At 42.7% G+C, this 13,546-nt stretch overlaps 1 protein-coding gene across 1 annotated transcript in view; it reads left to right on the top strand.

Moving 5' to 3' along the window:
- Positions 1-13,546, top strand: part of MARCHF10 (membrane associated ring-CH-type finger 10) — a 94,190-nt gene that overhangs the window by 28,183 nt on the left and 52,461 nt on the right. Inside the window, exon 4 of the mRNA XM_007175799.2 lies at positions 13,062-13,233. Coding sequence (XP_007175861.2) covers positions 13,062-13,233 — 172 coding nt within the window. The remainder of the gene's footprint in view (positions 1-13,061; positions 13,234-13,546) is intronic.

The following is a 13,546-nucleotide window of genomic DNA, read 5'->3' as shown; positions in this document are numbered from 1 at the left end:
ATTAAAATCCCCTACTTTAAAAAAAAAAGGTTCTAATTGCTTTTTAAAACTAAGAAACTTGTTAAAAACCTATTAAAATTCAGATATCAAACTTTTAAATTTTTTCAGTCAGTTGCGAAACATGATTATTCAGGGGCATACTCTCATTAAACATAATCTATAAATACAGCATTTCACCCTAAAACCTTCTTTTGTTGACAACAACAATTGCTTTATTTGTTAAGGAATTATAAATCACTGGTGTCCAAGACACTGTGTTGGGTGGTATGGGGATATAGTAATGAATAACCTCTGGTCCCTTGGTTCCTCTCCCTTTATGCTCTCATTGCCCCCTCTGTGCCAACTTTCCCTTCCCAAGCAGCCTATGTTCTGTGCTTGATCCTCTTTAACACTTCCTTTGCCCTTTGTTTTGTTGCCACACCTCTCTGGCAAAATCCTGCCCATCCACGGTCTCTGGGTCTGCACCCATACCACTGGCGACTGCTGGAAAAAAAATCACCCAACCTTGAAAAATGGTGCCCCTGGAAGGTCACAGCCACTAACCTCCTGCAACTCTTCGATGCTGCCCAGTTTCCCTGGTCAACTGTCCCTTCCACTTCAAGCCTTCTTCCCTTTCCCCAATCCCTCCTCTCTTCCACCCCACTCCACAGTGGTCCTCACGTGGAAGCTCCCTCAGCTCTCTGCTGCCCAACCCGTCCACCCCCTTCCTTCTGCACCACCCTCCCCTCATTCCCACCCAGTTACCAACCCTTCCATCTCTGCTCAGGACCCTCACTCCATCCATCGTCCCTTCTGTTCCCGCGTCTCCAACTCTGTACCAGAGCCTTCCCTTCCCATCAGCATTTAATCATGACCCAAGGTCTCCTATCAAAAATCTTAAGAAAACAACAGAAGAGACCTTCCTTGAGCCCCCATCCCCTCCACTTACTCCTTCTCCCTCACAAAGTTCTCAAAAGAATCATTTACGCTGACTGACTCAGTTTCCCCACCTCCTACTCACAACGCAACCCACTGCAATCTGGCTGCCGCACACGTCATTCCACAGAAACGGCTCTTCGTCAGATGCCTTCCACGTCTATGATGCAGGGCGTCTCTTGCAGTCCTCACCGTGCTCCACCCCTCAGCAGCTTCAGCTCGCCTGGCCACTCCATTCTCCGCAAAACGCTGCATCCCTGCGCTTCTGCGAAGCCACGTTCTCCTGGCTTCTCCTCCTCCTCCACCTCGGTGCTGAGTCCTGGGATTCCTCCCGGCTTGCTTCTCTTCTCACTCTACACCTGGGGGCTTATCCTGGTTTTGTATCACAGGCCTCTTAGGCAATACAGATGACCCCTCTGGATCCTCTTCTCACAATAATATTTTCAAATGCATAAAATAAGATGCACAGGATTTCAACCACAGTCCTTGAAATAATCATCAAGATATTTTTAGAAATCTGTGACTCAGTAATATATGTGCTTCTTTTTTAACACATGAAATAACAAGTGATGGGCGTAAAGGGTATTTTGAGACATCTGCAACGAATTTAATGAAATGTGAAAATACCTGTGATTTCGATTGGTGACAAATCACAGTTACTGCTAATACTACTGTGGTTTGTTGTCTGTATTAGTAAATGAAAGATATGCTTAGATTTCAATAAGAGGTTAGTGGAAATAAAGATGCAAATTTTTTTTTCTCATCCATATTCATGTCCCACCCCCAAGAAACCCTGCCCTATTCTCCTCAGGTTACCTGCGCAAGATGTTACCTGCCTATGACTCCCAAATCCGTGTTTCTAACCCAAACCTCGCTTTTGATCTCCAGATCTAAATAGCCAATAGTTTTCTAAATAATTTCTACTTGGATGTCTCAAACTCAACAGGCCCAGTCCTTTTTTTTTTTCTGGCCGAGCCACACGGTATGCAGGATCTTAGTTCCCTGACCAGGGATCAAACCCGCGCCCCCTGCAGTGGAAGCGTGGAGTCTCAACCACTGGACCACCAGGGAAGTCCCTGTTCTTCCTTTTGCGCAGTATCATCAGAATCTGACACTTTCCTCCTTACTGTCTCATTCATCACCAAGTCCTATCCATTTTACTTATCATTTTAATCCATCGGTGTGTTCGTCTCTGCTATCACCTAGTTAAGTTACTGCAAAGGCCCCCTAACAGGTCTTCACAACTCCCGCTCCTGCCCCCAAATCCCGCTTTCCCTACCACAGGTGATTTGACAAGTGGAACCCAGATCACTCTATTGGCCGCTCAAACCCCTTCCATGGTGTTCTGTGGCTTTCAGAATGGGGACCAACACCCATCATGTAGCCAACAAGGCCCTGTGGGATCTGGCCTTCCTTACTGCTCTATGCTTCAACCACACTGGCTTTGGGTCCTCTTTCATGCCAGGCCACCTCCTGCTAGGAGGCTTTGCACATGCTGTTCCCTTTTCTTGAAGCACTCGGCCTGCCTTCCCACCCGGCCTCAGATCTCAGCTCAGGTCACTTCCTCAGGGAGGTTTTCCCCAGCTGTGCCCACACCCCCAGCAAAGAAACCTCTGCCCTATCTTCTGATGGCTGTCCATGCAGTTCCTTTATTTAAATGTATCAAAATTCATTTTTTTAAACGAGTTTTGATAAATGCATGTAACCATGTTTCGCGTTTCCATCACCCCATGACCCTTTCCAGTCAATTCCTGCCTCTGTCCCTCTCAGAGGCAACCACTGTTCTGGGTATTTTCACCATAAATTAGCTTTGCCTTTTCTTTTTCTATTTCTTTACACTGTTTTCAGTTCAACTTTTTTTTTTTTTTTTAATTCTATTGTGTTTGAGCTGTTTTATTATTTTGGGTTTGTTTTTGCAGCTAGTGTTACCCTAACTAATACAGCAATTGAGAGGGGAATTCTCTGGAGAATTTGAATTTTTTTTTTTTTTTTTTTTTTTTTTTATGGCTGTGTTGGGTCTTCGTTTCTGTGCGAGGGCTTTCTCTAGTTGTGGCAAGCGGGGGCCACTCTTCATCGCAGTGCACGGGCCTCTCACTATCGCGGCCTCTGTTATTGCGGAGCACAGGCTCCAGACGTGCAGGCTCAGTAATTGTGGCTCACGGGCCCAGTTGCTCCGCGGCATGTGGGATCTTCCCAGACCAGGACTCGAACCCGTGTCCCCTGCATTGGCAGGCAGATTCTCAATCACTGCACCACCAGGGAAGCCCTTCAGTTCAACTTTTAAGTCACTTTTTAGAAATTGGTGGAATATAGATTCTAAATAGATGAGCTAAATAAATGAACCTACTTAATAATTAAATTAGGGGACTCCCCTGGCGGTCCAGTGGTTAAGACTCCACGCTTACACTGCAGCGGGCACGGGTTCGATCACTGGTTGGGGAACTATCCTGCATGCCACATGGCATGACCAAAAAATAATAATAATTAAATTAAAATTACATACAAGTTACAGATTAAAATGATAGTCTTTCCCCAAAATGACAAAGTCGCTTTTAAAAAGATAATATGTAGTTGGAAAAGTTATGTAGAAACTGGCATTCTCATGTACCTCTGGAAATGTAAATTGGTACAGTGTTTCTGGAGGACAATTTGGGAACAAAATATTGTAAATCTTTGTGATGCTAATCTACTAATATAAATTCCCACATTGGGAACTTAAAGAAATAATTGATGATGTGCATAAATATGTAAGAATATTCATCGTAGCATTATTTATCATAGAAAAAGTTGGAAGCAACCTAAATGACCAACAAAAGTAATTATGACAGAGCCATACAATAGGAATATATTGTAAAGACAAAGAGAACTGCCAAGAAAGAATAAAGTTTACTTAATGGGTTTATTCTTAGAGTACATTTGTACTGTGATTCTGAAATTATTTCATGTTCATTACAGAGTAAAACAAATGAATACATATATTAATATAATTAAGGAATAAAGATTTTAAATATAGGAGAAAAAAGATACAAATATAAAACAAAAGAAAGGAAGGGAAAACGCCTTCCACTAAATATGTATTAGTGTTAAATATGTATTTCTAATTAATTCCATTGAAAGGACTTAGGAACAACGTCCCTCTAGGAGCAATGAACACACACAGCATGAAGATACTGGTTTCTAAGTAGCTTTCTAAACTACAGGGAACCAGAGCTTATTGGGAAAAGAGCTGATTCTAGGTTTGAGCCAGGTAAAGTACAAGGTGAGGCTATGATATTTGCCATAAAGCGTCGAAGTGCTCGGAGACTCAAGTCAGAGCAAACGTGAATGAACTCCCATTCACCAATTTTGGGACGATTTGAGCCTCAAAAAATGTGATGAGATAATTGAATAAAATGTGTCCTTGAAACCACAATGATGATGATAACAAACAAAGAGGCAAACAAACAAATGAGAAGGGAGGAAAGGAAAGTTCTTCTTTAGAGAAGAAGGCCAGCTAATAATTGTAGAAGAAAGGATAGAAATAGAAAAATCATCATTTTGCTACCTTGATGTAATTATCAATTCAGGCAAAGCACATCAAAAGATGCTAAATCATTGGGTAAAATGTATCATGAATAGGGTTATTTAGTGTCAAAGAATCGCCTCACAGATTTCTGACTAATTACAAAAGGGAAAAATGTACTTTTATAGTGGAAAAATCTGGCAGTCACCACCTTACCCTAGAGACCAAACAGCATTGTTAGGCACTGAGGTGATATTATAAAGAGGGATACCACACCACTTATGGAATATTCTAACCCAAAATGATTAACCTGAATTTTATTATGAGAAAGCCATCAAATTCAGAACGTACGACCTTCTATGAGGCTGGAGCTCTTCCAAAGAGTAAAAATCATGAAAAGACAAAAAGGGCCGAGAACGAAAGAGACATAATAACTGCGTGCAATGGGTGTATCTTGATTGGGTCATAGATCAAAACACACAGCTAAAAAGACATTTTTGGGACAGTTTGATTTGAATATGCTCTACATAATAGATAATGTTATGGAACTATTAAATTCTCTTGGGTAAGATAATGGTATTGTGGCTTTGTAGAATGTCCGTTTTGATAGGAGATGCATATTGAAGTATTTAGGGGTAAAGTATTATAAAGTCTAGAGAGAGGGAGGGAGGGAGGGGGGAGAGGGAGAGAAAGCCAATTGGCAAGGTAAAGGGTAATGGATGTTATTTGTACTATTCTTTCAAATTCTCCATTGATTTGAAATTTTTCAAAATAAGGTTGACAAAATTATAGAAAGGTATCTATTGATGCAATGTATTGTTAAGTGACAATGTATGTATGGCTCAATTCTATTTTTGTTAAAAAAACAATATTTACACAGATGCATATATATCTGTGCAAGAGTAATGTCAGCTGCTATAACAAAGGGACCAAAAATATGATGATTCAATCAAGAAAGAATTTATTTCTTGCACCTGTGATGGCCCAGGTGATCCGCAGGCAGCTCTCCTCCACTAGGACTTACAGGGATTCAGGCCAATGATGGTTCTATTGTCTTCAACACATGACTTTCAAAGTTGTTGACTTTCCAGCTGAGAAGCAGGGCCAGAGATTACCTCTGAAGCAGGCTGTACACATCAGCTGTGCTCCCACTCCACTGGTGAGACTTTCCTCCGAGGCCGCCCCTAGTTGCAGCAGAAACTGAGTCATTCAGTTCAAGGTGGGCGGCCACATTCAGCTGTAGCCCTTATCACTTGAGAAGGGATTTCAGTGGAAAGCTAGTAGTCTCCATCACACTCATTTGTTATACAGCAGAAACTAACACAACATTGTAAAGCAATTATACTCCAATAAAAATGTTTAAAAAAAAAGGGGGGGGGGGTGGTCTGAAAGAACACAGACCAAGCTATTTGCAGTTTTCATTTCAAGGTTAATAGAGTTTTGAATGCTTTAAAATTTCTCTCTTTGTCTTTAGTTTTCCATTATGAACATGCATTTTTTTTGCAATAAAGAAAAGACTTACACTTTACAAAAATAAGCCATTGAAACTACAAAAAGATGCTTTGTTTTCTCCCTCTGAAAGAAACATACAAGCTAATCTTAAGTACCACATTAAGCATTTTTCTTCTCAGAAACCTTCAGTTGGACCCTATTCTCCATCACATTAACTCTCAATCCTTTGCTTGACTCTCAGAGCCCCCCACAATCTGACCCCAGCTTGCCAGCCAACTTTGTCTCTCACCTCTCCTTCTCATACCCTCTGCTCTGGCCATGTGCCTTGCTGCCTGAGAATCACGCAGTGGGTGTCACTCCATCCATACCTTGGCTCCCATGCTGCCTCCAGCCTAAGCTGGTCCCTACTGCTCCTTGAGATCCTAGAAAACACCATCCCCTTCATGAAGCCTCCCTTGACTTCTCACTTTTTTGCTGTGAGTTCCTTTGAAATTTAGAATTGGTGCCACCCAATTTATCACTTAATTAAACTTCGTTTCGCATTTTGCTAGTACGGTATAAATTGTGTCTCTCCCACTGCAAGTATCTTGTCTTTATATGGGGTTGAAGACACAGTAGATGCATATGATGCTTTTCAATTAATTCCCATGTTTTATGACCTATTATTTTGAGTAGGAGGTATTTTCATGGATGACCTCCATTTAATGGCCAAGTCTTTCATGTTCTTCAAATGTTCCTCTCAACTAGAAGGAGAATATGAATTCAAATAAAGAATGAAGGAGAAATACATTGTAGCAAAACCACTCCTGAAAAATACCCAACGGAGGGCAGTCTCAACGTGCTACTAAGCACTACACCTTAGTGCTCAAATTTTTTACATCCAACAATTTCCTGGCCACATGCCACTTCCTTACCCACTGCCCACCACACAGAACTCCATCTCAGAGACTACTACACATACTTGTCCCCCAAAGCATGGAAACGTATCGTCACCACCCATGTAACCAACCAAGATTTCTGCAGCACAAGAAGGATTCATTTGCATTTTAAGAAATACTAGCAAGTGTCATAAAACATGTCATGTTTGCCATTTCAGTAGCTTGCAGCTCTGTTTCACCCAGAGGACCTTCCCTAGTGGGATGGCTTGTAATCAGGAAGCAAGTTCTACTAAAGTCCCACGTGCCTCTCCTTCAGAGAGCAGCCCCAATGGTGATCAAACAGTATGAAGACTTTAACCACTGAGGCCACTGGTGCTCTCAGACCAGCGTCTCAGGCTGGGTCATTCCAACTTGCTGGCATGAGAGTCAGAGAGAAGGTGGCAGGTAGGAGGGAGTTCTCTACAGAATTCATCGGTACAGACAACTGCCCATGAAATTTATGCACATGGCAGCCCAGCCAACTCCCAAAAGCTTCTTGTGGCAAAGTGGAAAGCAAGAGCTTCTACTGCTGAACCTGGTCTTGCCCAGCCCCCCCTGGGAGCCACGTCTCCAGGTGGGGAGACACAAATGGGGTTAAGCAGCAGTTGGATTCAGGTGAGTGGTACCTGAGTCCAAACCCCGCCCCCAAATTACTAATCCAGTCTGTATTGTTGTGCAAGTTTACAATCCTGGTAACCTCAAAATTGTCCTGAACGTGGGAAGGACTTTGCTGCCCTTAGTTTTTTCTAGAAGAGAGAATGTTTAGCCAGCTTTGTGATACAACAGCACTCTGGGCAGGACATGCTAACTTTATATTTCTTGAATCCATAAAGGTTCCCATCCTGTCCAGAATGCTATTTATACAAGCTGCCCTTAATTCCCAAAGGCAATTTTTTTGTGTTTGAGGCACAATATGAATGTGGACTTTGGGGACAGCACTCTGAAGATACTCATTTGCACCCACACTTCCTTGGTCACCCTTCCCGTGTTGTTACTGTTTGCGTGTCGAGGTTCACAGCCTTGATCGTTCTCTTTCATGATCTCGTGAGAACGTTTTCTCTCAAATGTAATAAACACACCGTCTTTCTCTGGCGCCAGCCTGACACTACTCTTTGCCTGTTTTCCTGTTCAGAGCAAGTCGTGTCCTGATCTTTACACTATGTCATAAGATTCCCTCAGCTCAGCCTTCCATCACATGACACATGGCTACAATGCGTTTTGTACACGTCAATCAGAACTCATCAGCACACCTTGTGGGAGGGAGGGAGGTGGCATACCAGTTGAGAACCAGCTCTGTAGATCTTGGAAATGAGCCATCAGGCAAGAGCTGGAAAATGACTTGGTCTTTTCTGTCCCTGACTACTTCTGTCTCCTTGCCTTTCGGATCATCTGTGCTCATTGTCACCTTGCCATTTCAGACTCAACATTGTTAGGTCCCAGTTTAAAAATCTAGGCCTTTTCTCACCTTCTGAGATGGCCCACACTCTGTCTGTGGACTGTGTTTCTCTATAAATAAGTCCACTTCTTACCTATCACTTTGCCTCTCACTGAATTCTTTCTGCCATGAGACATCAAGAACCTGAGCTTCATTAAGTCCTGAAACCAGAGCAATGTACAACATCCAGGAAAGAAGACATTTTACTTTCATTTTTAATATTGGAATGGGTGACCAGTGCTAGAGACTGGGTAGGAGGAGTCAAGATTGAGGATTGTGGTCAAGAATCCCAGTCCAAACTCCCCACAACGTGCCCTGTCACTCATGATCCAGCACAGGACTTGACCAGGCCTCTAGGTTCTGAGTGACATGGAAAGCAGAAATCAATTGGAAAAACAAGACGGAAACCATCCCAGGATAAGAATAAAAGTTTTTCTCCCACATATCCAAAACCATGAGGTGTCCTACATCTAAAATAGTTCCAAGATCCCGCATGCCGTGGAGCAACTGGGCCCGTGAGCCACAACTACTGAGCCTGTGCGTCTGGAGCCTGTGCTCCACAACAAGAGAGGCCACGATAGTGAGAGGCCCCCGCTTGCCACAACTAGAGAAAGCCCTTGCATAGAAACGAAGACCCAACACAGCCAAAAAAATAATAAATTAATTAAAAAATAAAATAGTTCCAAGAAGTTCCAATATAATAACCATGGTGGTGTTGTTTTAATTATATATACACTCAAAGACAGAAATATTAGAAAGAACTGCATTAAATACTAATGAAAGCTGTGTTTCAAAAAAAAAAAAAATCTAGTCACTCTCACATCCCTGAAGAAATGCGTCCCACTTGCCAATCCTTGGGTCTCCATCATCCAGGAGGTCTAACTAGAACCATTATCATGTTTCGAAGTCGCTACTTCAGTGCCCAATTCCCTAATGTAAGTCCCTTCTTTTCCTAGCGTGAGTCTTGCTCTGAACTTTTGAGAGTTTCTAGCAAGGTCATATCTCTACTTTATTGTGGATGATGCCAAAAGAGCAAGTTGGGGATCTTTGGAAAATGTTGACTACAAAAATCATAATACTCCAGAAAAATATTAATTTTGACAATAACTTCTTTTAGTTAATGTGGCTTTATTAGGACTCTCATCAAATTACCAAGAGAGAACTTAAAGTCTACACATGGGGCTTCCCTGGTGGCACAGTGGTTAAGAATCTGCCTGCCAATGCAGGGGACACGGGTTCGAGCCCTGGTCCGGGAAGATCCCACATGCCGCAGAGCAACTAAGCCCGTGTGCCACAACTACTGAGCCTGCGCTCTAGAGCCTGCAAGCCACAACTACTGAGCCCACGTGCCACAACTACTGAAGCCCATGCGCCTAGAGCCCGTGCTCCACAACAAGAGAAGCCACCGCGATGAGAAGCCTGTGCACCACAACGAAGAGTAGCCCCCGCTCGCTGCAACTAGAGAAAAGCCCACGCGCAGCAACGAAGACCCAACGCAGCCAAAAATAAATAAATAAAATAAATAAATTTTTTAAAAAATAAAAAGTCTATACATGTATTATGTAGTCTGGGTTTTTTAGTTTCGTTTTTTTTTTTTTTTTTAATGTTTCAGGCTTTGATTTTGAAACACAGAGCTAGTTTTCTTCCCCTAAAGGAATAGCAGTATGCTCTTGCCTCCACCTCCATGTGACATTTCAACTTAGGAACATATGGGGGAAGAAAATTGTAATTACTCTTCAAAATTGCGAGAGGAGGAGACAGTTTTAAAATCAGCTTAAAATCAACATAATTAAATTTTTATTGTCTGCTAATCTTTAAATGTTGTTAAATATTTGCCATTAGAACTTTACTGTCTGAAAGAGAACTTGTACCATAGGACTGCCCCACCTTGCCGTCCATTGCTCTTTGAAGTAGGTGAAAACCCATTTGAATTTTTCAGTGGGGTTTATGGTTTTGGTTTCAACAGCAGGTAGTTAGTTTTCAGCAGTTAGCTGGTTACTTTTTTAAATGGCTGAACATGAACGGCTAATTGCAAAAGCCAACACTTACATGGCACTTTCTCAGTGCCTGGCACCACTGCTCCTAGTGCTATAAACATATCTTAACTCATTTCGTCCTCACAGAACCACCAAAAAGAAGGCACTATTGTTCACAGATGAGAAAATCTGAGAGGCAAAGAGATGAACTAAAACTAATCCTATGTCACACAGTCACTACATGAAAGAGCCAGGATTCACTCCCAGGAAGCTGGGCTCCGGAGTCTTAAATACTACATTTTAGTGCCCGAATGAGTTACTTCAACTTCTTTCACCCAAGGAGCATCTTCCTTGGATAATATAATGGGCTTTCATGAGAGAGGATGGCTGAATACATGACAGGACACGAATGAAGACACAAAAAGTTGAAGTGATTGGCTTAAGATTACTCAAAGCAAGCAGGAAAAGACCCAGTAGCACATTCTTAAGTATTACAGTTCTCGCCATTGTGGCTTTAGTTTCCAAGCGACAAAACACCCACTTCCAGCTGTAATTTCTGGACTCAAGGGTGATTCCCAGGGACTTCCCTGGTGGCGCAGTGGTTAAGAATCTGCCTGCCAATGCAGGGGACACGGGTTCGAGCCCTGGTCCGGGAAGATCCTACATGCCGCGGAGCAACAAAGCCTGTGAGCCACAACTACTGAGCCTGCGCTCTAGAGCCCGCGAGCCACAACTACTGAGACCATGCATCTAGAGCCCGTGCTCCACAACACGAGAAGCCACTGCAATGAGAAGCCTGTGCACCGCAACGAAGAGTAGTCCCCGCTCTCTGCAACTAGAGAAAAGCCCACGCATAGCAACGAAGACCCAATGCAGCCAAAAATATAGATAGATAGATAGATAGATAGATAGATAGATAGATAGATAGGATTCCCAACTGGAAGTAAGGTTGATGGAACCAGGAACCAGAGAAGGATATACTTGGAAGGCAGGTGCATGATACCATATGTAATAGGCATGGTTTAATTGGCCAAGTTTTCTTCCACCTTTGGTGCTATTAAAGCTCGAGGTACAACGAATGGGTGAAGGAAGGATAAACATGGCTTAACACCCGACCCAATAAAGAGTCTCTTCACCAACTCCTCCCAATTCACCACTGCCTGGGGTAAGCAAAGAATTCTAGTCCTGGCTGAGGGTGAAGGGGACGGACCCACCAGTAGTGGACACTATTACTGCTCCTGATGCTGTAACCATGGATATTGGTAGTCTTAGCCCAGAGCATCTTTCCTGCCTTTCCACTGGCTGATAAACAGATGTGTGAGCAGGCTTCTCCATTCGCTAATGTAAGTTGTTCGTGTTGAGCAGTTTGTGGAAGAAATTCAGTCACACATTCACCAATGTTCTTCTTCCCTATGACCATCTTAGGCACCAGAATTAAAATTTGCCCACATTTCCTTCTCTGAGAATGGAAAGCCTATCTCATGTTCAGAAATGACCTCATGTTTCATCTTTGACATTTCAGAATCATTTTCAAGGATTTCTGTTAAATTCCAGAATCAAAAGGGAAAAGGGAGAACAACCAACTCATTATGTCCTTTCCTTTCTCCCGTCCCTTTATCTGAGGGTGGTCTGTTTTCTGAAAATGCAGGGAGAAACAATAATTATTTGTTTGAAGGCTGTCACCAGGCTCTAAGTGACCAAACATGATTTATAATCCTGGAGAATAATGATCTGTCCACCTGTAGATTTGTACCGACATCCTTGTAGAAGACTGACAGGTAGGGGACTTTTCTGAGAGTGTAGTTTGTCTTACGTTGCACCCAATAACTCAAAGCTATTCAGAGTATTTTCCTGAGTCAGGAGGCTTAAAATGAAAATGCCACAACTGTCAGAGAGAATGGGGAGCAAAATCAATACAAACTGCCACCGCTGGGGAGGTGTGGAGGACGTTAATTTAGCACTATGTGTCCGCAGAGGACTACACCTTCAGAGGACTTGCCAATATAGACCACTGTGCAGTGCAGGAGTATTTAGTGACCCTGCCCCTGGGGGGAGGGGCGGGAACCCTGTGGTTTTGTTTGTTGGGTGCATCGCCTAGCAAATCATATTAACACCAGGACCTAAGACCTTAAGGCAGGACTTAAATCGCCCTTCAAGACCAAGTTTCTCCTAATTGGTTATGTTGTTTTCACTCATTCCTTTGGTGGGTGTAAGTGTGGCAAAGTGTAAAGCTATTGAAGGCCTGGATAATTTTTATTGCGTCTGCAAGGCTGTGTTGAGATATTCTGACACCGCATGAGTCAGGATTTGTCCGTGCATAGATTTATACTGACTCCTTTATAGAAGACTGACAAGTAGGGGCCTTTTAAAAAGATTAATCTGTCTTATGTTGCACCCAATAATTCAGAGTATTAAACTGAGGTCTCATTGATTCAGTCCCAACACACTTATCTAAATTTCCTTTTCATTGTCAAGTATATGATTAACATAAGGAACATTTTTCCTCACCCACCCCCAAAGTAGTTCAAATAACAAATAGCAAGAAGTTTAAATGCACGGATGGTTTCTCCTGTTTTCATATGTAGCTCTTAACGTGAGCTGTTTATTGGTCATCCAATTACTTAAGGGTCAGGAATTCATTCTTTTCATAATGTTCTACAAAATAGACTCATTAACTTTGCTATTATTTCTAAATTGATACACCCAGTCCATGAAAATCTGACTGGTGAAAGGGCACATTGAGCTGGCAGGGTGCTCCAGTGTCTTTGTTGAGGGGTTGCTGCATTTGGCTTGTCTCTGTTTCCTCTGCCCAGCAAAGATATCCTATTGACCACAGATACTCAGACACCTTTCATTTTCGGTAGAGTTCTGGTGAGGAGGAAGCTCTAGCCGAACCAAGATTATCTGCCAAGAGTTCTGCGTGTAAGAGTGATTCCAGACTTCCAGCCATTGACCAAACATCAGTCAAGCAGAAACATAAAAGTACCATGGCTCCAAAGAAATCAGAGAAAGCGGGCCCCAGCAAACCCTCTCCAGGTGAGTGGCGGGTTTATTGAAATTCACAAGATCTAAAATCCCGGCATCAGAGGTAAGGACAGCAATCAAATTCGTGGTCCCGATTACACCTAGTGTTTTCCAAGTGGCCAGTTCAGATTTTGCAGGGTCTGATGATCTTAGGCAAATGATAAAATCCATTTTGGAGTAGAACATCAGGTCAAGGAGGTGTGAATTATGAAGAGTAACTGTCTCCACTGCCCACATTTTCTGCCCAGTCATTGGCTTTGTGTGGCACTGGCCCAGAATGGCTGCCTTTTCATCTTCTTCACCCTTCTGGGAGGGATAAAGGCAT

This window comes from Balaenoptera acutorostrata, chromosome 20 (genome assembly GCF_949987535.1).
Source record: "Balaenoptera acutorostrata chromosome 20, mBalAcu1.1, whole genome shotgun sequence".
Classification (NCBI taxonomy): domain Eukaryota; kingdom Metazoa; phylum Chordata; class Mammalia; order Artiodactyla; family Balaenopteridae; genus Balaenoptera; species Balaenoptera acutorostrata.
The sequence above is the reverse complement of the archived record's forward strand: the minus strand, read 5'-3'. Positions and strand labels throughout refer to the sequence as shown.